Raw genomic sequence first — 26,367 nt, forward strand, 5'->3', positions numbered from 1 at the left:
CTCCGTGAAGTCCTGCCTGAAATACTCCTTGATGTAAAGCCACCCCCTTTGTTGATTTTAGCTCCCTGTAAGCCAACCCTGTAAGCCGTGTCGTCAGTCGCCCCTCCCTGCGTCAGAGCAACGGCAAACAATCATGCATCTGAGTTGAGAGTGCTGTCTAGAGCAGTCACAATGGAGCACTCTGGGATAGCTCCCGGAGGCCAATACTGTCAAATTGTGTCCACAGTACCCCAAAATTCGACCCGGCAAGGCCGATTTAAGCGCTAATCCACTTGTCAGGGGTGGAGTAAGGAAATAAATTTTAAGAGCCCTTTAAGTTGAAATAAAGGGCTTCATTATGTGGTCATGTGCAGGTTTACATCGATTTAAAGTTGCTAAATTCGACCTAAAGTCCTAGTGTAGACCAAGGCTCAGAGCAACAAGGTACCTAAACATAACTTAGAATACAGTCTTTGCATGTCTGCAGACTATCTGCTGTGCACATGAGGCGGTTTTATATCTGTTCTATCACAGAGATGAAGTAAGCAGTTGACAGTCTTAAGTCATCACGACCAGCAACAATGCAAACAGATGGAGACAAAAGACAAACATAAGCATCGCTGCTTCACAGTGCAATCAAGATGATTTTTATGCATAAGGCAGTTATCAGAATCTATTCAGTATTATTTGGCTCCCACAGAAGAATAAGTAACATTTTAAAAGCATGGGAAACTGCCATCAGAGACACTTGGTCTGAAACACACTAGCAAGAGATATGTAGCAATAAAAGAACCATTGTAATTAGTGCAAAATTTTCATGTCATATTACAGTCTTTTACAGAAGATATTAATTACTCCATGCAAATTGGCATCTTGCCAAACATGCCACCCTGCTGCTAAAGATGTAAAATAAGATTAGCACCCTGTTTCAGATGCTTTGGACCGGTCCAAAGTTGTCAAATTACTGGGATACAATTCTAGCTCATAATGCCAAAAAAACCATAGGAATTCCTGTGTGTCCCAAAAACTCTATTACTTAATGTGAAAAATAAGTTAAGACTAGGGCTGTCAAGCGATTAAAAAATTGTGATTAATTGCACTGTTAAACAATAACAGAATACCATTTATTTAAATTTTTTGGAAGTTTTCTACATTTTCAAATATACTGATTTCAATTACAACACAGAATACGAAGTGTACAGTGCTCACCTTATTTTTGATTACAAGTATTTGCACTGTAAAAAGACAAAATAAATAGTACTGTACTTTCCAACAAGTACTGTAGTGCAATCATGAAAGTTGAACTTACAAATGTAGAATTATGTACAAAAAAGCTGCATTCAAAAATAAAACAATGTAAAAATCTTAGAGCCCGCAAGTCCACTCAGTCCTACTTCTTGTTCAGCCAATCGCTCAGACAAACAAGTTTGTTTACATTTGCAGACGATAATGCTGCCTGCTTCTTGTTTACAATGTCACCTGAAAGCGAAAACAGGCATTCTCATGGCACTGTTGTAGCTGGTGTCGCAAGATATTTACGTGCTAGACGTTCTAAAGATTTATATGTCCCTTCACGCTTCAACCGCCATTCTAGGGGACACATGCCCATGCTGATGACTGGTTCTGCTCGATAACAATCCAAAGCAGTGCGGACTGCATGTTCATTTTCATCATCCGAGAGGGAGTTCAGTCACAAATTTAACTAACACATTTTTTGAATGTGCGTCATCAGCATGGCAGCATGTCCGCTGGAATGGTGGCTGAAGCATGAAGGGGCATATGAATGTTTAGCATATCTGGCACGTAAATACCTTGCAATGCCAGCTACAAAAGTGCCATGCAAATACCTGTTCTCACTTTCTGGTGATATTGTAAATAAGAAGAGGGCAGCATTATCTCCTGTAAATGTAAACAACGTTGTTTGTTTTAGTGATTGGCTGAACAAAAAGTAGGACTGATTGGACTTGCAGGCTCTGAAGTTTTACACTGTTTTGTTATTGAGTGAAGTTATGTAACAAAAAAAAAATCTACATTTGTAAATTGCACTTTCACAACAAGATTACACTACAGTACTTGTATGAAAATACTATTTCTTTTACCATTTTTACAGTGCAAATATTTGTAATAAAAATATATACTTTGATTTAAATTATAACACAGAATAGAATACATATGAAAATACAGAAAAAATCCAAAATATTTAATAAATTTCAATTGGATTCTATTGTTTAACAGTGCAATTAAAACTGTGATTCGTTGCGATTAATTTTGAGTTAATCTTGAGAGTTAACTGCGATTAATCGACAGCCCTAGTTGCGACCTATACAACATTTCTTCATTCTCAATGTTAATGGCAAAAAGAAAAAGAAAAGCTACCTGGAAACCCAAAGCTCCACCAGACATTATATATTGATTATGAGAACCACATAAAAAAATCCTTCTGCAAAGAAGGAGTTACAGAGTCCAGGTATTGTATTCTTTTGGAATCCTTTCATTTAATACATACTGAATATAAAACTGGAACTGATGTTCATATTGGAATCAAAACTTTGAAAGAACAGCCATATCATGCCATTCGTTTATAAGTAACTCCCCACTGATTTAAATTGCTAATATCTTAAAAACTGATAGCAGTATATGGCACCGCACAATCTTGCGCCAGTGCAGTCAACTGGAGTTTTACTGTTAACTTTAATGAGCGCGGGGTGAGGTCCTAAACAGATATTGTTATACCTACTTATTTTCCATATTTCAAATGTTACTATACAGTATAAATATTTAATGACACTACTGTCAGCATTTTTCTTAATTTTACTTGCTGAATTTATCAGTGTTGTTGGCAGCAATATTTCAGCTAACAAAAGGGAACTCCATTTGACACTCCCATTGTTGCTTATGACTTTCTGAAAAAGTGCTCCCCATGTTCAATTTAAGACCAAAAGTGATTTATTTTTAAGTCTGAGCAAAATCCATTGGTCAATGTTCACGAAAATATTAATTTTATTCTGTTTTAAAATGTATTTATATCATTAAAAAAAAAAAAAGACACCTATCCAATACTCTACATGCCTTTACACATCATTTACAATACAATAAAATCCCAGGAGCTTTAAAGTTATCTCCACAGAACTTCGGCCAGCCACCTACAAAAAGGTCCTTTCCAGCCGTTCAGTGTTGAGGAAAGCACATCTCAGCTGTCTTCCAAAGCCCAGATACATGCAAGTATTTTTCAGTGTGTCTGGACAGTCGCCAGATTTGGGCTATTTCAGATCAGAAATGGACGGAGCAAGTTCGGAAGCCCTCACAGGAAATGGTTTGCTCGCTAGCTCCTCTGTCTTTTTTAATGAGAAGTTTCCAGCTCAGGAACCTCTGGGGACTACAGCTGTGGCAGAAGGACCTGGAGAGAAATGATTTGTTAGGCCCGTTGTCCCAAGCCATTTAGGGCTTTATGGATTCTAAACAGTATCTCAAAACTCCACTTGGAGTTCAATGGGCAACCAAAGCAGATCTAACAGCACTGGTGTCATATGTTCCCAGGATGATGATGCACTCAAACAAAGTTCTGCATTCTACACCAGCTTCAATCTGAACAGTTTTACAGGGTACCTTTAGGTGAAGGTTCCCACACTAATGTTAAATTGGCCATGCTGCATATAAAGAAATATCAAACATAATACCATATATTTCTCAAATAAAAATTAACATCTGTGATAGATCCCTGTGGAGCCATTTGGCAGCCCAGAATAGCCAGAGTACTGCTCCTGACCTTGACATGCCCTAACTGGATTGGCATAATAGGCCACAAAGCAGCCCAGAAATGTGAGCCTTAACTGCTGACCTAATTGATGAATGGAAAGTTGTGATTTACCTGGAAGTTTGGGATGAAAATTATAATCAAAGCAGATTCTCTTTATATTGAAGCAATGTTTCATGTGTGTTTTTTTAAAATTGTGACAAACTATATTGCTGCATTGTATATATATTTGTTATATATTCTCCTTTCCACAGATGGAAGGTTCCATATGGTACAGCATATTGTACTGAAGACAGTGAGAAAAAACAAAAATTAACTAGTAAAATGTCATGCATTTTCATGGCGAGTAGGTGAGGAAGACAAAGAAAAATGAGCTAGAGACTTCACCACAAAATATCTAATAGCTTAGGGGAACATGCACTGGACTTCAAACCAGAAGACCATGAGGACTAGTCCCAGCTCCTACACTGTTAGTATTCCTGCGGACTTCTTCATACCCCTTTGGTGCAATTCTGGGGCATGTGCAAGAGCTGCTTGGGACAGAGGGCACTAGTTTCAGGGCGTGTCCAAGGGCAGGGTCCCCACTACCAAGATGGGGCCCAGATTAATGAGTTTTGTGGCCCTGTGCAGTGGAAGTTGTCCCCTCACCAACCTTCCTTAAAGTGCCCCTGCCCCATACGTACCCCCCCCACACACACACACTCTAAATGCTCCTCTCCCCACCCCTCACGTAGACTCCTGAATGGCCCTCGCACCCCACAGATATGCCAGTAACTCTTCATCAGAGCCCTCACTTATTCTGACAATCCCTACACACATCCCAGTAGCCCTGACATACATCTGGCTCACTGCAGCCCCCAACACCGCAGCTGCATTGGTCCTTCCCTCCAACATCTTCCACTCATCCCCAAGCTCTCACTCAAAGAGTCCCCACTCACCTCAGAGCCCACCAACAACTCACCGCTAGTCCCTTTACATTCCGGGCCACTCACTGGCACTGCTCCTGTCCCAGGCTAGGGTGGATCCTCCTGATGCCAGATGTCCAGTTCCACTCACTCTCATTGCGTGCCCCTCACTTACACAGCCCCACACCACTCAGGTTTGGCTTGGCTGCCCCTCTGTCATGACAGAGGAGCAATTGGGCCAAATCTGAGAGACTGGCATTGCAACCTGGTGAATGGGATATATTTGTTTTGTTTTCTGCTGGTCAAGGGCCCCCCTGAGATGGAGGCCCCGTGCAAGTGTACAGAGTGCACAGTGGTTAATCCAGGCTTTACCAAAAGAGGTATCAGATATGAGGTCTATACCATGGCGTGTGCCTAGAGGCCAAAGCCAGGAAGAGTGCCCAGCCCCAGCAAGTGAGGGGCATGTGGGATTCTGCATTTGGATCCCCTCACACCAGTCTGGTGAGTATCCAACAGGGAGACCTCAAACAGACCTGTAACGTTGCCATCTTAGGGAAAGCAATTATCATTCACCCATTTTTACATGACTGAGAAGTTGTGCAAGATTACTTCAGGAACAGTTGGGAACAAATCTGAGGTCTCTAAGATGACAGATCACTGCTCTACCACTTAGCTACATTACCTTTCAGAATGAATATGCGAAAATATGTCCTTAGCTATTTTACCTCTAATCGACAGACCACACACTGCTCCCAGAATCAGGAATAGAATCTGGGAATCCTGATCCCCGATATTTCAGTGCTATCTCATGTATAATTAATTGTACAGTGTACTGGTCAAATGTGTGTTGTGTCCCCTCTATGGGTCAGTCCCTATCAAGGATAATAACTAGGGTGGATAAAAAAAATTGATGATTTAAAAACAATAAAAAATTATTTTTATTATTTAAGTCAGATATCCATATTTATTAAATTAACCTATGGTAAATTAATTTTGAAATTGGCAACCTATGTTAAGGCCTAAATTTATAATCTATTAAAATCATTTAAATTAAATACAAAAAAAAATATTAAGCACATGTTTGCTGCCAAGTTTTAAAGAAAATCACACTACTGAACTGGTGGAAAACACTGGCTAAGCACCTGGAGCAGAGTTTGAGGACTTGCTAAACCAGCTTTTGACAGCAGAAACCTCTTCTCCAAGTGCAGAGAGAATATTTTCTTCATTTCAGTTTATTTAACTAGTTCAGTTCAATGACTAGTTCATTCTAAGTTAAGAAACCAACTGAGAGCTGAAAAAGCAGGAAAGTTCGTTTTCCTCTTCCACTCTAGGAACAACAACTAGGTGTGAGAGAATAAGATCTAATAGTTCCAGAACCTTGAAGGATATGTTGACCAGAAACAATCATTCAGTTTGCTAACTAAAGATAACACTTCCTTTTAATAAATTAGTAAGACACGTTTGCTAACTTTTTTTCTTATTTAGCCAGTACATTTAATGTAGTTTTATTTAATAAAACAATTAAAATTGTGCTGTATTTGAATATTCATCCAAATAGAACTTAATGCAAATTGCAAGTAAAATATTAATAATCATCTAGTAAATAAAATGAGTTGGTCACCATTTTCTAACATAAAATACGTAAAAATTAAGAATCTGAAAAAAATGTAAGTTATGCTACATAATTGCTTAAACAAACACATATAGATAGAGTATATCCTCCTCGTGAGTAAAAGGAAGCAGCAAAATTAGTGGAAAGTCTATATTTAGTTGCAAATCAACAAGCTTTACTACAGTATTTTTCAAACTTTGGGTCGCAACCAAGTACAGGGTTGCGGCATGACAGACACTGGGTCACTCTGGTCAGCACTGCCGACAGGGACGTTAAAAGTCCCATCGGCGGTGCTGCCCAGCTAAGGTAGGCTAGTGCCTACCTGTTTCGACACCGCCCTGAGCCCCTCCCCAAACCCGGAGCCCCTCCTGCACCCCAAACCCCTCATTCCCGGCCCCACTCCAGAGTCTGTACTACCAGCCCAGAACCCTAACCCCCCCAAACCCCAACCCTCTGCTCCAGCCCAGAGCCCCCTCCCACACCCTGAACCCCTCATTCCCGGCACCCCAACCCTCTGCCCCAGCCCTGAGCCTCTCCCACACCCCAAACCCCTCATCCCTAGCTCCGCTGGGTTGCGGACATCAACAGTTTTCTTCAACTGGGTCCCCAGAAAAAAAGTTTGAAAAGCACTGCTTTACTGGACATGGATAAGAATTAATCTTTTTTTGGGAAAATAATTAAAAAGTACTATTGAAAAACACAATTAAAACGGATGATTTAAATCAATGTTTCCTTCTTGCTGATTTAAATCACAATTAAAATCAGTGATTTAAATTGTTTTGATTTAAATAGAATCAGTCTATCCTGATAATAACTTTCATCAACTAATCCTGCAGCTCAAGTAAAAAAGGTTTGTATTATTGAGCTGAAAACCTTGGGTTTAATCTCTGTTGATGATCCATATGGGAGAAAATACTATGAAACTGAATCTTAATTCCTAGACACTCAAGGCTGAATTGAGGCGGATACCTTTCATAAGCACGAATTCCCAAAATGGTTTAAGATGACGTATATGCAGATTATTTGCAAATATGAAAATTAGTTCATTCAATAATTGGCATGTAATGTCAACACATGAAGCTGCAAAAAATGACAGCTGTCTCTTTATATAATCCAATGCATTTGCTGTCACATAGGTTAGTACCCATATTAATGGCTGTATCAAGAAGTATTAGAATCATAGAATATCAGGGTTGGAAAGGACCTCAGGAGGTCATCTAGTCCAACCCCCTGCTCAAAGCAGGACCAATCCCCAGTTTTTGCTCCAGATCCCTAAATGGCCCCCACAAGGATTGAACTCACAACCCTGGGTTTAAGCAGCCCAATGATCAAACCCCTGAGCTACCCCTCCCGCCAATAAGTGTGAAAAAAAAATCTGATTATTCTTCCAAATGTTCACTTTTCTGGAGCTATTACACTGGAAAGAGCAGTTATTTGGACACCAATTCAGTTTGAAAAATATCATATGATGTAGAATTAGTTGATATTCAATAACCCAGAGTAACCGGGGGAAAAAAAAAAAATCAGTAGAATTACAAGAGTGGGGGAAGAGGGAGAGATTGGGGAAAAAATTCTTACGGAATAAACACACCATCAGAATACTAAGTGATAAGAACACTGGGTGGAGTGATCTTCTAATACACTGAGCATTACTGATGAGAGAAAATGAATTCTTGGAGCTTATAAGGCTTAGTGGCTCATAAGGGAACCAGCTGCAACATTCAGCTAAATATAGCAAACAAGATTTTTTTTCTTGTTCAACAGAGAAACTCCATCTTAAGACAGATCATAGTCCTCAAGTAAAAAACTGCCCATTTATCTGATTGTATAATATAAACATCCAGAGGCAGCAATCAATATTTTTAGCTAAAAATGTACATATCTAGGGTTTCAATAATAGATTTATTTGATTTTGTCTGACATAACCAATGTATTTAGCTCAGATACTTACTGGTTGACTTTTTCTGTGACTGTTTTGCATGTCTAAGATGCTGTTTGTTTTATACATTCAAACCCTGCCCCCAAAATCCTAAAACAATGTTTTGCCTTCTAGCCTCCTTGCTTCTTTTAAAAATAAAGACTGCTACAACTGAAGTTTAGACTGGACTTTTCATCCCAAGGACCTCAAAATGTATAAGTTATACACAAAATAGCTACCTTCTATACACACTGCAAATTTATTATCTACGATGCAGATATCAATGGTATATTCTTCATTTATTTCACACATTTGCTCCAAACACAGAACTTCCACTGACCTCAATCAGAATTGTGCACATTGCAAAAGTGCTTTACAAACACACACAGGTATCATTTCACCTACCACAAGCATTAAATGCCTAAGTGAACTCTGCACAACAGGTTAAGATAGGAAATAAAGAAAGATACTTTAACTGATTGAAAATGCAGCTGAAATTTAGGTAGGCAGAATGTAATTGCTCAGACTGGAGTCTGAACAGAATACAAAGGTTAAGGGGGTAATGCCCCCATCACTTATTTAAAGTATCATGTGATCTTTAATGACCACATTTGGCCAAAACCTCAGTTTTATATCTTGTTGGCACTGATTTAGAATTGATTTGGAGAAACAACATCACTTAACAGATCATCAATACGATCTTCTGCAGTAGTTGGATTTTCTTTGGAGGTCTCCCATCCAAATAAAGACCAGGCCTACTTCTAAGCAGCCAATGTGAACTGCCAACAGCGGAGAATTTTGAGATTCCAAAAAGTGGTTTCAATCCAATTCAAAATTTTGAAAATTTTCTGCAAACTAGAATGCTCATTCTATACCCAGTTCTACTAGGAGCCTGGGTTCTGGGGGAGTCTGCCTGGTAGGTTGCCACAAAACCAGGGACCCTGGAAGCCCTTAGAGTGCTGACTCCAGGGCAGTCTGCCTGGTTGGGTGTTCCAATTCCAAGGTAGCGCCTGCAGCCAGGAAGCCTAGAAGCCCTGGGAACCAAGGCTGTTCAGAAGCCACAAGCCTCGGAGCTGGGGGCAGCCCACAAAATGGGCTGCTGAGGAGCCAGGATTGCCTAGAAGCCTAGCAGGTGGGCAGAAGAGGAATCAAGTTGGTAAACTGGCAGAAAACTGATGAAACCCCCCCAAGCTTCTAGAGGAATTCTGTCAAAACTGACACAGTCCTGCAGAATGTGTTGATTTCAATGAAATAAACAAATTCTGAAGAAAAAAGATATTTCTAATTTTTTTCTGCCCAGTTCTAGTTTTAACTCTGTAAAATTATTAGGGATTTTTTTCCTTCTGCGTGAAGAAATCACAGTTTCAGGAATAGCAAACAAGGATACCCAGTGGTCATTCCTGTGTAATTTCAGATAGTAAAATTATATAAGCTTTTGACTAATACTCTCTCATCAAAGCAAATGCAAAAGTCTACTGGGTTCCTGGCTTTGATTTTCTGATTTTCTTAGTACACTTTGAACAATAATTTTAGCCAATATACTTTTTTGTAATGAAATTTGCCAAAATAAAAGGAGTACTTGTGGCACCTTAGAGACTAACCAATTTATTTTAGCATGAGCTTTCGTGAGCTACAGCTCACTTCATCAGATACATACCGTGGAAACTGCAGCAGACTTTATACATACACAGAGAATATGAAACAATACCTCCTCCCACCCCACTGTCCTGCTGGTAATAGCTTATCTAAAGTAATCGTCAGGTTAGGCCATTTCCAGCACAAATCCAGGTTTTCTCACCCTCCACCCCCCCACACAAATTCACTCTCCTGCTGGTGATAGCCCATCCAAAGTGACAACTCTTTACACAATGTGCATGATAATGAAGTTAGGCCATTTCCTGCACAAATCCAGGTTCTCTCACTCCCTCACCCCCCTCCAAAAACCCACCCCCATACACACACAGACTCACTCTCCTGCTGGTAATAGCTCGTCCAAACTGACCACTCTCCAAGTTTAAATCCAAGTTAAACCAGAACATCTGGGGGGGGGGGGGGAAACAAGAGGAAATAGGCTACCTTGCACAATGACTCAGCCACTCCCAGTCTCCATTCAAGCCTAAATTAATAGTATCCAATTTGCAAATGAATTCCAATTCAGCAGTTTCTCGCTGGAGTCTGGATTTGAAGTTTTTTTGTTTTAAGATAGCGACCTTCATGTCTGTGATTGCGTGACCAGAGAGATTGAAGTGTTCTCCGACTGGTCCACGAATGTTATAATTCTTGACATCTGATTTGTGTCCATTTATTCTTTTACGTAGAGACTGTCCAGTTTGACCAATGTACATGGCAGAGGGGCATTGCTGGCACATGATGGCATAAATCACATTGGTGGATGTGCAGGTGAACGAGCCTCCGACAGCGCGGCCGATGCTATCAGGCCCCGTGATGGTGTCCCCCGAATAGACACGTGGGCACAATTGGCAACGGGCTCTGTCGCAAGGATAAGCTCCTGGGTCAGTGGCTCTGCTGCGTGGTATGTGGTTGTCGGCGAGCACCTGCTTCAGGCTGCGGGGCTGTCCGTAGGCAAGGACCGGCCCGTCTCCCAAGATTTGTGAGAGTGTTGGGTCATCCTTTAGGATAGGTTGTAGATCCTTAATAATGCGTTGGAGGGGTTTTAGTTGGGGGCTGAAGGTGACGGCCAGTGGCGTTCCGTTATTTTCTTTGTTAGGCCTGTCCTGCAGTAGGTAACCTCTGGGAACTCCTCTGGCTCTATCAATCTGCCTCTTTACTTCCGCAGGTGGGTATTGTAGTTGTAAGAAAGCTTGACAGAGATCCCGTAGGTGTTTGTCTCTGTCCGAGGGGCTGGAGCAAATGCGGTCGTATCGCAGAGCTTGGCTGTAGACGATGGATCGTGTGGTGTGGTCAGGGTGAAAGCTGGAGGCATGCAGGCAGGAACAGCGGTCAGCAGGTCTCCGGTATAGGGTGGTGTTTATGTGACCATTGTTTATTAGCACTGTAGTGTCCAGGAAGTGGATCTCTTGTGTGGACTGGACCAGGCTGAGGTTGATGGTGGGATGGAAATTGTTGAAATCATGGTGGAATTCCTCAAGGGCTTCCTTTCCATGGGTCCAGATGATGAAGATGTCATCAATACAGCGCAAGTAGAGTAGGGGCTCTAGGGGACGAGAGCTGAGGAAGCGTTGTTCCAAATCAGCCACAAAAATGTTGGCATACTGTGGGGCCATGCGGGCACCCACAGCAGTGCCGCTGATCTGAAGGTATACATTGTCCCCAAATGTGAAACAGCTATGGGTAAGGACAAAGTCACAAAGTTCAGCCACCAGGTTAGCCGTGACATTATCGGGGATAGTGTTCCTGACGGCTTGTAGTCCATCTTTGTGTGGAATGTTGGTGTAGAGGGCTTCTACATCCATAGTGGCCAGGATGGTGTTATCAGGAAGATCACCGATGGATTGAAGTTTCCTCAGGAAGTCAGTGGTGTCTCGAAGGTAGCTGGGAGTGCTGGTAGCGTAGGGCCTGAGGAGGGAGTCTACATAGCCAGACAATCCCGCTGTCAGGGTGCCAACGCCCGAAATGATGGGGCGCCCAGGAGTTCCAGGTTTATGGATCTTGGGTAGTAGATAGAATATCCCAGGTTGGGATTCCAGGGGTGTGTCTGTGCGGATTTGATCTTGTGCTTTTTCAGGAAGTTTCTTGAGCATATGCTGTAGTTGCTTTTGGTAACTCTCAGTGGGATCATAGGGTAATGGCTTGTAGAAACTCGTGTTGGAGAGCTGCCGAGCAGCCTCTTGTTCATATTCCGACCTATTCATGATGACAACAGCACCTCCTTTGTCAGCCTTTTTGATTATGATGTCAGAGTTGTTTCTGAGGCTGTGGATGGCATTGCGTTCCGCATGGCTGAGGTTATGGGGCAAGTGATGCTGCTTTTCCACAATTTCAGCCCGTGCACGTCGGCGGAAGCACTCTATGTAGAAGTCCAGTCTGCTGTTTCGACCTTCAGGAGGAGTCCACCTAGAATCCTTCTTTCTGTAGTGTTGGTAGGGAGACCTCTGTGGATTAGTATGTTGTTCAGAGGTATTTTGGAAATATTCCTTGAGTCGGAGACGTCGAAAATAGGATTCTAGGTCACCACAGAACTGTATCATGTTCATGGGGGTGGAGGGGCAGAAGGAGAGGCCCCGAGATAGAACAGCTGCTTCTGCTGGGCTGAGAGTATAGTTGGATAGGTTAACAATATTGCTAGGTGGGTTGAGGGAACCATTGCTGTGGCCCCTTGTAGCATGTAGTAGTTTAGAAAGTTTAGTGTCCTTTTTCTTTTGTAGAGAAGCAAAGTGTGCGTTGTAAATGGCTTGTCTAGTTTTAGTAAAATCCAGCCACGAGGAAGTTTGTGTGGAAGGTTGGTTTTTTATGAGAGTATCCAGTTCTGAGAGCTCATTCTTAATCTTTCCCTGTTTGCTGTAGAGGATGTTGATCAGGTGATTTCGCAGTTTCTTTGAGAGCGTGTGGCACAAGCTGTCAGCATAGTCTGTGTGGTATGTAGATTGTAATGGATTTTTTACCTTCAGTCCTTTTGGTACGATGTCCATCTGTTTGCATTTGGAAAGGAAGATGATGTCTGTCTGTATCTGTGCAAGTTTTTTCATGCAGTTGATAGATTTCCACTCCATACGGCTAAATGCAGTGCCTTGCATAATGACAGGTTTCAGAGTAACAGCTGTGTTAGTCTGTATTCGCAAAAAGAAAAGGAGTACTTGTGGCACCTTAGAGACTAACCAATTTATTTTAGCATGAGCTTTCGTGAGCTACAGCTCACTTCATCAGATACATACCGTGGAAACTGCAGCAGACTTTATATATACACAGAGAATATGAAACAATACCTCCTCCCACCCCACTGTCCTGCTGGTAATAGCTTATCTAAAGTAATCGTCAGGTTAGGCCATTTCCAGCACAAATCCAGGTTTTCTCACCCTCCACCCCCCCACACAAATTCACTCTCCTGCTGGTGATAGCCCATCCAAAGTGACAACTCTTTACACAATGTGCATGATAATGAAGTTAGGCCATTTCCTGCACAAATCCAGGTTCTCTCACTCCCTCACCCCCCTCCAAAAACCCACCCCCATACACACACAGACTCACTCTCCTGCTGGTAATAGCTCGTCCAAACTGACCACTCTCCAAGTTTAAATCCAAGTTAAACCAGACCATCTGGGGGGGGGGGGGGGGAAACAAGAGGAAATAGGCTACCTTGCACAATGACTCAGCCACTCCCAGTCTCCATTCAAGCCTAAATTAATAGTATCCAATTTGCAAATGAATTCCAATTCAGCAGTTTCTCGCTGGAGTCTGGATTGAATAAATGGACACAAATCAGATGTCAAGAATTATAACATTCGTGGACCAGTCGGAGAACACTTCAATCTCTCTGGTCACGCAATCACAGACATGAAGGTCGCTATCTTAAAACAAAAAAACTTCAAATCCAGACTCCAGCGAGAAACTGCTGAATTGGAATTCATTTGCAAATTGGATACTATTAATTTAGGCTTGAATGGAGACTGGGAGTGGCTGAGTCATTGTGCAAGGTAGCCTATTTCCTTTTGTTTTTTCCTCCCCCCCCCCCCCCCCAGATGTTCTGGTTTAACTTGGATTTAAACTTGGAGAGTGGTCAGTTTGGACGAGCTATTACCAGCAGGAGAGTGAGTCTGTGTGTGTATGGGGGTGGGTTTTTGGAGGGGGGTGAGGGAGTGAGAGAACCTGGATTTGTGCAGGAAATGGCCTAACTTCATTATCATGCACATTGTGTAAAGAGTTGTCACTTTGGATGGGCTATCACCAGCAGGAGAGTGAATTTGTGTGGGGGGGGTGGAGGGTGAGAAAACCTGGATTTGTGCTGGAAATGGCCTAACCTGACGATTACTTTAGATAAGCTATTACCAGCAGGACAGTGGGGTGGGAGGAGGTATTGTTTCATATTCTCTGTGTATATATAAAGTCTGCTGCAGTTTCCACGGTATGTATCTGATGAAGTGAGCTGTAGCTCACGAAAGCTCATGCTAAAATAAATTGGTTAGTCTCTAAGGTGCCACAAGTACTCCTTTTCTTTTTGCGAATACAGACTAACACGGCTGTTACTCTGAAACTTGCCAAAATAGTATCCATATCTTAAAAACATAGATCTTTTCAATTCAGGTAAGCACAAAATAAATAAAACAAAGGTGTTTATATTACATCTAAAATGAAATAAGCCATAATATTTAAAGTTGGAAGTAAAAGCTATTTTCAAAATAGTTGGCACAGGAAAAGTTGTCTGTTCTACTTTTTCCAAATTCAGAATGTTTTCCCAATTCTTAGGTTGTAATGAACAAGTATATCACCGTGTCCCATAAATTAGAGCTAAATAAGTCCATCATCCACGCAGATAAGTTTCCTTCAGCACATACATTTGTTTACCATTGTACTTCTGTGTGTTTAAATGACTGGGAGAAAAATAATTCAATTTCAGTATGAAAGTAACTGAAATTTACTGCAATTTCTAGTTGCACACAAAAAATATAAAAAATTACCTTTAAAACCATCCAAGTGATCTTTTACCAGTTTAACTGAAAGGAGAGTCTTCCAATGTCCTCCATGTGTTACTCTAAACAAAGATCATACAGTGTATCTTTCATTATTACAATTATTGTTTTCATATCTACAAGTCACAGTAAACTAACAACAGACATATATGCATACTGAGCAATGTTCTGAGACCACGAGAAATAGCTCCCTTAATTACTGCTTACTCCTTAACACAAGAAAGACAGATATTTGACTGGAATAGAGAGAAGAAATGCGGCCTAGCTTATAGGAACTAAGACACAAGAACTCTTGAATTCTAATCTTAACTCTTACCCAAGACCTGCTCTGTGTTATTGGGCAAGTCACTTAACCTCTACATTCACCTCATTATCCACCTCACATGGGCGCAGTGAAAGTCAATTATGCTGGTGAAGTGTTTATATATATTATACACACATACACAATTATTCTTCTCACATGTGATTGTCTTCAAACATTACAAAAATAAAAGATAATTTCTGATTTACTTTTTCTGAAGAGTTCCAAGTGTAACTTGAATATTTTGTAGGAATTCAGTAATACTGAACTTTCACCTTTATCAAAGCAGACGGGCTCTGCTCATGCTGTTATTTCATAGAAAGACATGCTAGTGAAACTGGTGGAAAAGAATATTCATTTTCACTCTTGCATTGTGTTTTACCATTCTGAATCCCTAACATATGAAGTAATGTATCAAACATATCTGGGTCCATGCATGCAGCTGATAACTAAGTAAGGAACACTTTCAGAGAGGTGTATTCTAGTGATCTGAGTACAGAACTGGAAGCCAGGAACTTTATGGTTCTAACTCTGATGTAGGCCTTTCTGAGCTCTTGAACAAGTCAAATAATTGTCACATTTTCCACTTAACCCCGCCTCAGTTTTCCTATCTGTAATATCGGAATACTATTTCCTATACCTCAGGGGTCTATGAGAATTGGTTGATAATAATAATTAGCACTTAGTGCTTGTCTCTATACCTGTTTCTTAGTTCATATTCTTTTACACACACATTTTAAATTCAGTGTTTCAGCAGTGGAGCAGCTATTGCTTCAGTGCTTTATGATGGAAGCCAAATGTTTCCCTACTGAGGCCACAGAAATGACAGTGTATTTCCTTTTGCATTTCCTCACTTCTCTGACACTATTATGAAATTCTCATTAGTACCTGTGATAAATGAAGGGGGGGGAATAGCTCCCTTTTATGGACATCCAGCCAGCCAGCTAAAAAAATTCCTCTTAGTAGCTGCTCTCTACTTGCTTTACCTGTAAAGGGTTAACAAGCCTACAGGTAAAAGGAAAGGAGTGGGCACCTGACCAAAAGAGCCAATGGGAGGGTAGAACTTTTTAAAATGGGGAAAAAAACTTCCCTGTCTGCTTTTATTGTTCTCCAGGGAGCAGCGACACAGAGCAGCAATGCTGTAAGCAGCTTTAAAACTAGGTATGAAAAAGCAACAAATCATACCTCAATCCTACTTATCTGAAACCTCAAATATGTAAGTAAACCAGGTAATGACTAGGAAGATGTGATTAGGGTTATTTCTGTTTATTTCTTACAGCTAATGGACTCCTCTGTGCTAACCCCGGATGCTTAAGCTGAACCTCAAGAGAGCTATCTTGATGCTTAATTTTTGTAATCGTTTCTTTTAAAATCTAGCAATAGCTTGAGTTTTCAGATGTATTCTCTTTCTTTTTGTTTTTAATAAAATTTACCTTTTTTAAGAACAGGACTGGATTTTTGGTGTCCTAAGAGGTTTGTGGATATGTTGTTTAATTAGCTGGGAGCAACAGCAAATTTCCTTTGTTTTCGTTCTCAGCTCTTCCCCAGAATGGAGGGTGTGAAAGGGCTTGAGAGTACCCCGCAGGAAGGAATTCTCAAGTGAGCCTTCCTGGTTCTCAAGGGGTTCTTTTGCACATGGGTGGTGGCAGCATCTACCCATCCAAGGTCAGAGAGAAACTGTGACCTTGGGAGTTTAATACCAGCCTGGAGTGGCCAATATTAATTTTTTGAATCCTTGTGGGCCCCCACCTTCTTCACTCAAAGTGCCAGAATGGGGAATTAGCCTTGACTGTACCTATCCCCATATTCATATATCGAAGTAATTGAGCAATTCTAATAATGTAAATATACTGAAAGGCTGAGTCTCTAAAGCAGGCTTGACAATACCTACATAAGCAGTTCTCCCTAAAAAGAAACATTTCTTGCTTTTGCTTCCCTGTGTTTTACTAACAGGCATCTTCAGACTCTGGACATGATAATTATAACCCCTGCTGTCTCCTCCCCTTCCCCTTTAGTTTATCACCTCCTAAGTAAGCCCCTAAGCCAAAAAAAAAAAAAAAATCATAGAACTAACGTAATTTGCTGCCATCATATCGTTCACTGTGCTTGTGTGTTATACCCATTCCCAAATCCTGTGCCTGTCTTGTCTATTTAGATTGTAAGCTCTTCAGTGCATGGACTATGTACTTCTCTGACTGCCCTGACTCCCGAGGGGGCAGTCAGGGGACAGGGAGCAGGGCATGTTGGATAGGCATGGGAGTCCCGGGGGGCCTGTCAGGGGGTGGGGGTGTGGATAGGGGTCGGGGCAGTCCCGAGTGCACAGCACCTAGTGTAACAGGTCCCATTCTTGGTTGGCCTTTAAGAACTACCGTAATAAACATGATTAATAATACATAATGATATACCACACAAATCCTGAAGGTGAGCAGGAGCTGCCATTCTCTCTTCAGTGGTCTTCCCTACTTCTTATCACTGACAATTAGGGGTATTTATTATGAAGATACAATATAAAACAGAGACTGGGATTCTATCTATTCTATTTCCTTTATTCATTGATCTATTACAGCAATTCTCAAATTTTAACAACCGGAGGACCCCCAATTTGATTTAAAAAAATTTCACAGACCCTCCAAGTCCCTTGCTCAGCCCCAGGGTCCACCCCACTCCTTTCCCCAAGGCCCCACTCCCACCCCACCTCTTCCCGCCCCACCCCCAAGCACGCCCTGTCCCCGCTCCTCCCTCTCCCTCCCAGCACCTCCTGTACACTGCTGAACAGCTGTTCCATGACCTACAGGAGGCACTGGGAGGGAGTGGGAGAAGATGATTAGCAGGGCCCATGGACCCCCTGGAGTACCCTCACGGACCCCATTTTGAGAAACGCTGATCTATTGTGTACATGTAAAAACCCCTTTGTAAAAAATACTTGCAATACTGTTGCATAAGTGTATACTGTGTGATGTGGGACTGCACTTGTACATAGTACTTTTGTTCCATATAATTTGGACTTTTTCCCACTTCACGTACAACATTCTTTCCCGTTCAAAACTGCAAAAATTAACAAAAAAAGATTGACTTTTGCAAAGACCTTTCTGTCTTTGACCCCACAATAAAATGCATCAAATATACTGATGTTCACTAACTGCAGGTTACCCATATCACTTCTTGAGACGAGTACACAGGAGGTTTTGTGTATTTTTTTGAAATTCCTTTTTCATGACTGTTCTTTAGTTCAGCTTGTCACTTAAGGCTTGTCTAGGTGACCGCTTAGTTTGTAGCAAATTGGGGCATAAATCTACCTTGCACTAAGCACCTGTGTGGACCCTGCTGCCATGCACTGCAACTTCTAGTGTGCTTTAATTGTCTGTTTCAAAGCGAGGTAGAGCAAAGAGCACTACAGAACTCTTGTGTGCAGCAGCAGATCCATATGGGCACTTAGTGCAGGCTAACACAAGGTAGATTTACACTCTGGTTTGCTGCAAATTAAGTGTCCATATAGACCGGCACCTCCTGCTCCTGTGATATTACCTCCTGCTTCTGACGTTAACAAATGATATCTTCACCAACTGCAGTATTGGGCAGCCACACACTCCGAGCCCAATTCTGACTTCTGATTAGCACACACAACTTTAATTTACTTCAATGAAAGTTACATGTATTTATCTGAAGGCAAAATTGGGCCCAGATGTTCCTAAATACAACACTTGAAAAGCAGGCATAAGGATGTCCACACAACAGGATACATAGGGGAGAGCCATTCTTTCGGTCTCTCCTGCAATTCTTACAGCAAACATGTTCTGGGTAATACCTCTCACAGAGAAAGGTTGAAATGTCAGAACCTAAAGGTTTCCTGGCAGTTTGAAAAGCCCCATTAATGTAAGACTCTTGAGTTTCACTGCACTGAGAGGTTTGAGCTCCTGCCTGACATGATAGAATGAATTACAGGGTTTGTTTCATAATAAGGGGCCAGGGAGCTTCCCAGAGAACTTGGCACATTCTTGAAACCAGCAAAGGCCCCACAGAACTGCGAGGAAGAGCATTTATCATCCAGCGCAAATTGTGTAGTGCTTACCTGCTAACCGCTACTTTTTATACTTCCATTATGTACCTTTGTCTTTTATAGTAAACATCTATTAAAAACAAAAATAATGGAAATAACTCCACCCATTGAGTAAATTCTTATCAGTAAAGCAGTCATTAGCTCCAGGGAGAAAGATAAGTCGGTTTTTCTTTTGAAACCAACTCACTGGAAAATGCTGCAACCCAGAGAACTAAACTGATGTCTGATTGCTCCTCATGTTGCTATGATCTGGTTAATCTGAAATTAGATGACCTCCTCAAAGTTTCTTCAAACTGGGACACTGTAGCCACCACAGACTGCCTTAGCGTACAGTTTCAAGTTCAATCAAGTTATCTATACCTAACTCCTCTCGAGTTACCTTATTTTGAGCAAAAGCTGCCCCACCACAAAACACTTTGAGCTGCACAAACTGGTTGTGTTAGCAGGTAGCAAATCATGCTAACTTGAGCTTTATCTATACCCCTGATGGGCCAACTAAAGTTAAAAGCACACCCCACACTAAAAATAAGGAGTTTTAGAATCATAGAAATGGAAGGGACCTCAAGAGGTTATCTAGTCCAGCCCCCTGCACTCATGGCAGAACTAAGTACTATCTAGACCAAAGGTGGGCAAACTACGGCTCGCAGGACTGTCCTGCCTGGCCCTTGAGCTCCCAGCCGGGGAGGCTAGCCCCCTCCCCCACAGCCACGCCGCTGTGCAGGCAGCACAGCTTGTGCCCGCCCGCCCACCTCCCCGGGTTTCCAATAAGCCAGTCCTGCCACTCTGAGAAACATGATTAGGGAGCGGGGAGTCGGGGGGGGGGGGGGGGTTGGATAAGGGGCAGTCAGGGGACATGGAGCAGTTGGATGAGGCGGAGGTTCTGGGCTGGGGGGGGCAGTCAGGGGATGGGGGCGAGGTGGATAAGCGTGGGAGTCCCAGGGGCCCTGTCAGGGGGCAGGGGTGTGGGTAGGGGTTGGAGCAGTCAGGGACCGGTTGGATAAGGGGCAGAAGATCCCGGGGGGGGGGCAGTCAGGGGACAGGGAGCAGGGTGTGTTGGATAGGCATGGGAGTCCCGGGGGGCCTGTCAGGGGGTGGGGGTGTGGATAGGGGTCGGGGCAGTCCCAGGACAGGGAGCAGGGGGGCCTGGATAGAGGGTGGGCTTCCGAGGGGGGCAGTTAGGAGTGGGGAATCCCGGGAGGGTGCGGTCAGGGGACAAGTAGCAGGTGGGGGTTGGATGGGTCAGAGGTTCTGGCGTGGGGGGGGCAGTCAGGGTGGGAAGTGGGAGGGGGCAGGGGCCTGGTTGTTTGGGGAGGCACTGCCTTCCCTACCCTGTCCTTCATACAGTTTCGCAACCCCGATGTGGCCCTTGGGCCAAAAAGTTTGCCCACCCTGATCTAGACCATCCCTGACAGGTCTAACAAGCTCTTAAAAATCTCCAATGATGGAGATTCCACAACCTCCCTAGGCAATTTATTCCAGTGCTTAATCACCCCGACAGTTAGGAAGTTTTTCCTAATGTCTAACCTGAACCTCCCTTGCTGCAATTTAAGCCCATTGCTTTTTGTCCTATCCTCAGGGGTTAAGAACAATAATTTTTCTCACTCCTCCTTGTAACAACCTTTTATGTACTTGAAAACTTATCATGTCCCCTCTCAGTCTTCTCTGTTCCAGACTAAACAAACCCAATTTTTTCAATCTTCCACACAAAATGATTAAAGGTCTAGAAAACATGACCTCTGAGGGATGTGACTCAAATTAGGGAAAAACTCAATTTAACTGCAAGGATGACAAGCCCTGAGGTATTTCCATCACAGACATCTGCACAGCAGCTAGATCAGTGGTGACCCCTTTCACATAGGAAGCCTCTGAGTGCAACCCCCCCCTTATAAATTAAAAACACTTTTTAATATATTTAACACTATTATAAATGCTGGAGGGAAAGCAGGGTTTGGGGTGGAGGCTGACAGTTCCCGACCCCCCATGTAATAACCTCACAACCCCCCGAAAGTTCCCGATCCCCAGTCTGAGAACCCCTGCACTAGATGGTCTGTCCACACAGTTTGCAAAGCATTAGTGCTTGGATTTGGCCTCCAGGAAATAATCTTATTTCTGACTGTGTCCTGAAATTTGTTTCCCATATAGGGGACGTCAAACTCTCTTCCTGTCAAAAGGTAGGTTTATTTTACTTCAGTTGGCCCATTTTTTTCAAGCCCCCCCGGGATCGTGGCTTGATTCATGTACAACATATATCTTGTACATGCCTGAAGAATTTTGAGATTAGCATATCTATCTAGATAGACCAATCCACCCTAGATAGACAGATGTCTCTGTTTCCACTGTCTGGAGAGCAGCATGTTTGCTTGGCAAGGGGGTTGTATGCTCTGGCCAAAATTAGCCAGATTTGTACTAAACAGTACTTTTATTCATCTGTAACTAGAGAACAAATGAAAAAATATCCCATCCAGGTTAGGAAGCCTGAAATTGTATTCAACAATAAATATTTCCACTTATGCTTTCCCTCCTTGCTCCTATTTAGGAAGAATATTTTCCCACAAAAAATGAGTCTTTCAGAAAACCAGTGGCATCATTTGCTATGGGCCAGGGGGGCAGTTGTTGCCCCCCTCGGTGAAGTTTTCATAAATCTATATGCTCTACTTCCTTCCCTGCCACCTCAAGACTTTGCAGGATATAATTTTATCACATATATTCTATACACCAGCAGTTTTTCCCCTGAAATGACATCCTTGAATAACAGATAAAGAGACTGCTATTGTCTAACTCTGTCAAGGAAGTTAGTGCACTGTTTTTCACCACAATCATATTCACATCCTCTGTGGGTTGGGCCCAGAAGGGGACACAACACACACTGACCAATAGGTTTCAGAGTAACAGTCGTGTTAGTCTGTATTCGCAAAAAGAAAAGGAGTACTAGTGGCACCTTAGAGAGTAGGTTAGTCTCTAAGGTGCCACTAGTACTCCTTTTCTTTTTACTGACCAATAGATTACTTGTGCAGCTCTCCTCCCTGGCTATGCATGTCTGCTCTAATCTTGGCTCCCATCGAAACGTACAAGAACGTTGCTCTGAGAGGGTCAGAGAACAAGGCTCTCTGTGTCACCTTGTGACAGGCCTGGCAGGCAGAACAGGGAATGCCCAAAGCTAAGACACAAATGGTGGCATATTGAGCCCTGTGTTACCTAGGGTAGAAGGTCCCTGTACCCCAGATATGCGACGCAGCAGAGCCCATCAGCACTGTAGGTTAAAGCAATGATTTTCAACCAGGGGTACGTTGAAAATCATTGCTTTTCTAGATAGTTGCCTAGTTTTAAAACAGGCTACTTAAAAGCAAAAAGAAAAGGAGTACTAGTGGCACCTTAGAGACTAACCAATTTATTTGAGCATAAGCTTTCGTGAGCTACAGCTCACTTCAAGCTGTAGCTCATGAAAGCTTATGCTCAAATAAATTGGTTAGTCTAAGGTGCCACTAGTACTCCTTTTCTTTTGGCGAATACAGACTAACACAGCTGCTACTCTGAGACCTACTTAAAAGGACTAGCCAAGTCAGTACAAACTAAAACTTCAACAATGACTTGTTTATACTGCTCTATATCCTATACACCGAAAAGTACAATATTTATATTTCAATTGATTTATTTCAAGATTATATGGTAAAAAATTAGAACGTAAGCAATTTTTAGTAATAGTGGGCTATGACACGTTTGTTTTTATGTCTGATTTTGTAAGCAAGTAGTTTTTAAGTGAGGTAAACCTGGGTACGCAAGCCAAATCAGACTCCTGGAAGGGATACGCTAGTCTAGAAAGGTTGAGAGCCACTGGGCTACAGCTCGCTCAGCCGGGATAGCCAGCGTGGCCATGGCTCGGAGGCGGGCGGGGAGCTGGAACAGGAAAGGTGGGTGCAGCGGGGCGGGCGGCAGTGCCCGCGGGGCCCGGGGAAGTCAGGGGCTCTGCCGCTCCCCGCAGCGGAAGGGGAAGGATGACGGGTCTCCTGTACGCGGCGCAGGCGCGGGCCCCCCCAGCCACCTACCGCGGGGCTCCCCGCGCCCGCAAGCGGGAGAAACGACCGCTCCGCACCCCCTGCCCGGGCGGAAGCGCTTTAGGTTCGCGCTCCCGCACCAGCGCCCAGAACGGAGAGCCACGACGGACCGAGGCTAGATCCCGACACGCATGCGCACCACACACCCACCTCGGGCCTTCCGGCAGACGGGCTGAAGCCTGGCACCGCGCCCAGCTCCTCACGGCGGAGCCAAGAGAGGGGAGGAGTTCCGGGCGAGGCGTGTGCGCAAGCGCGGCAGGGCGGTGGCGTGTGACCCCGAGCCCCCCTCCGGCCTCGCCCCCCGGGGCCATTTAAAGGCGGCGGCGGCGGCGGCAGGCCGCCTCTATTGTGCCATCGGGCCGCGCAGGGCTAGAGCTGTCAGCACCGGCTCGGCCTCCAGCCCCGCTGTAGCTGCCGCCATGTACCGTTACCTCGGGGAACTGCTGGCGTCCCGCGCCGGGGCCGGCTCGGTGCTGGCGGGCACGGAGCCCGGCGCGGCGGTAGGGGCAGCCCTGTGGGGAGGCCCCAGCGGGGGGCTCCCGCAGCGGCGGCGCTACAGCGAGGCGGAGCGGGAGGACGACCCCAACTTCTTCAAGATGGTGGAGGGCTTCTTCGACCGCGGCGCCGGCATCGTGGAGGACAAGCTGGTGGAGGGGCTGCGCTCGCGGGAGAGCCCCGAGGAGCGGCGCCACCGCGTCCGCGGCATCCTGCGCATCATCAAGCCCTGCAACCACGTGCTCAGCGTCTCCTTCCCCATCAAACGCGACAACGGCGAGTGGGAGGTGATCGAGGGTTACCGGGCGCAGCACAGCCAGCACCGCACCCCCTGCAAGGGAGGTGAGCTCCGTACCTCCGTGCGCGCACACACACAGCCAGCACCGCGCCCCCTGCGCCTCCACCCTACACACAGCCGGCTCCGCACCCCCCTCACCATTCATGCAGCCGGCCCTGCACCTGCTGCAAGGGAGGGGCGAGCCCCGCTACCCTGGTATACAGACATCTAGCACCCCGCCAACCTGCAAAGTGAGATCCACGCATGAGATCACGCATAGACAGAGCCATACATACCCGGGGTAACCCCTGCAAGGTTGGTGAGACCTCCTCATATGCGCTGCCAGTACTGCACTACCTGCGGGAAAGGGGACACCCTAGCCCCATGGATGGATAACACTTCATTTTCCATATATACATAGGTAGCCTCCAACTTTCTGCAAAGCAGGAGAGAATCTCTTTATGTCCCATGCATGCAGAGCCAGCGCTACACCCAACAAACAAGTGATCAAAGTAGAGCGAAACAGGAGTGAGAGCTTTTGCTGCACCAGCCAAGGAGGGAAGGGCAGTTATTGGGGAATCACTGCTTACCCAGACCCACAAATAGGGAGAGCTCCCATCTGCTTTCAGCAGAGTAGGAGCTATAATTCCCCCTTAGTTATCACCTGTTCCAAACACAGCTAGCAATATATCCACTGTAAGAGTAATTGTGGCACCTTAGAAACTAACAAATTTATTTGGGCATAAGCTTTTGTGGGCTAAAACCCACTTCATCGTATGCATGCAGTGGAAAATACAATAGGAAGATATATATACACCGAGAACGTGAAAAATATTGACTAACAGGGCTACCACTCTGAAACCTGTAAGAGTAATGAGATTCCCTCCTATACTTCACAGCTGGAACTGTACCTTGTGAAAGGAGTATGAGAGTCTTTTTTCTGTTTCTCAGCTAGTGTTGGCTCCCTGCGAAAGCTAGGAAACACGTATATAGCCAACATTGAACCCCAAAAAGGAGTCCATGTTCCCAATACTGCATATCCATAGCCCTGCAGCCCCTCCAAGGCTGGTGGGGAGCTCCTTGCCACTGACCCCCTACATCCGTCCATGCATTCTCTGCAAGAGAGGTCAACTCCTATCTCTGTCCCAACCTAGCCACATGCCTGCCAATTAGCAGTAGAGTGTAAATATACGTGTATTTACATAAATTCAACTGCAAGTCATTTGAAGCACATACTTTCCTGTTTTCAGCTTGCATTGTAACAAAACTTCAATTTGTAGAAGAGGAGGAACTTGGCTTACATCTGTGGGGCACTTAGAGCTTGATAAGCACCTTCTACAAGGGAAAATAATTTTAGTACCTTATTTCCCATATTTTCAATATTTCTGTGCTTACAAAGAAGGTGGGAAGTAGAGGGATTTCATTTCTTGTTAATATTTAAATGGTCGCTTAACCCCTAAAATGCTAAGGTGCTTTTAACAACTTTTCTAGTGTGTTTAGGAGATCTGATCGTGACATCCCAAAGTTATATACTAACGTCAGGGATCCAAAACAGCCCAAGTTCTCAGCAAATCTCAAACTTTCACAACTTGAATTGTGAAATTTGAGGAACTATGTACACTTGCATTGTTTAATTATGAATTGAAAAGTTGGGGAAAAACAATAAATAACTTGAAAACATTATAATGTAAGGGCTGTTGCTAATACATACTTTGATTTAATACAAAATCCCCCTCCAGCCCAGAACAGGAAAATAGACAATTGGTCAAGTTTCTAGGTAGATGTACAGAAAAAGCCAAAAACTAGTGGTCTTCTAGGAAAAGAACGTCACACCTTTTATAAGGGAATTGAAAAGATTGTCCCACCCCAAGACCCAGTATGGACAACCATGCATCCCTAATACCTCCAGGGCTGTGAGTCTGTGAAGCAAGACTCCCAACTACCATTAAGGACTCAACCAGTACTATATCCCCTTGAAAGATAGACACCCTGGCTTCCGGCCTGGATCAGTCAGCACTGTGCACTCTGTTAGCTGCTTAATTTTTCAAAACAGTCACTCTGAGATCATGACAGGCGTGTATAGGACTTCAAACTAAACACCTTACCTTTGCCGGACATCTGAAATTGTAACTGTACAGAACACACCCCTGCATGTTGTCATAATGGACCTCATCTCTATAGTTGCTAGAAAAAGATTGGGGGAGTGTTAAGAACACTTACTCATAAATCATTAAGTATAGGTGGTGTCTAGGTATTACTATTGGAATTATGCTTAGGATTTGGATTCCTTAAGTGCCTCAGTCTTTCAAGAGGAAGTTTTCTTCTGTTTTTTGGTACAGATAATCTACTTTAGAGGTTTTTTTTTTTGCTCTGCAAGTTGGACTGTTTGCGTAGTTTTTAACTTTATATCAG

The 26,367-nt window shown here is 43.7% G+C and overlaps 2 protein-coding genes across 8 annotated transcripts in view; one reads left to right on the forward strand and one right to left on the reverse strand.

Moving 5' to 3' along the window:
* The window catches only part of SHLD2 (shieldin complex subunit 2), a 77,738-nt gene extending 53,991 nt beyond the window's left edge, over positions 1-23,747 (reverse strand). For 5 of the 7 annotated variants that reach the window (XR_013346618.1, XM_077821403.1, XM_077821404.1 and 2 more), the window contains exons 1-2: positions 23,175-23,215; positions 14,762-14,835 (exon numbers count right to left, since the gene is read on the reverse strand). Coding sequence is in view for 1 of the 7 variants with exons in the window: in XM_077821406.1 (XP_077677532.1) it covers positions 14,762-14,835; positions 23,334-23,494 (235 nt within the window). In the remaining 6 variants the exon portion in view is untranslated. Of the gene's footprint in view, positions 1-14,761; positions 14,836-23,174; positions 23,216-23,333; positions 23,495-23,614 lie in introns of those variants that run through there. The other 2 variants (XM_077821406.1, XM_077821402.1) reach the window with 2 other exon arrangements.
* The window catches only part of GLUD1 (glutamate dehydrogenase 1), a 52,727-nt gene continuing 49,962 nt past the window's right edge, over positions 23,603-26,367 (forward strand). Inside the window, exon 1 of the mRNA XM_077821407.1 lies at positions 23,603-24,020. Within this exon, the coding sequence (XP_077677533.1) occupies positions 23,603-24,020 (418 nt within the window). The remainder of the gene's footprint in view (positions 24,021-26,367) is intronic.

The sequence above is a fragment of the Eretmochelys imbricata genome, chromosome 7 (genome assembly GCF_965152235.1).
Source record: "Eretmochelys imbricata isolate rEreImb1 chromosome 7, rEreImb1.hap1, whole genome shotgun sequence".
NCBI classification, from domain to species: domain Eukaryota; kingdom Metazoa; phylum Chordata; order Testudines; family Cheloniidae; genus Eretmochelys; species Eretmochelys imbricata.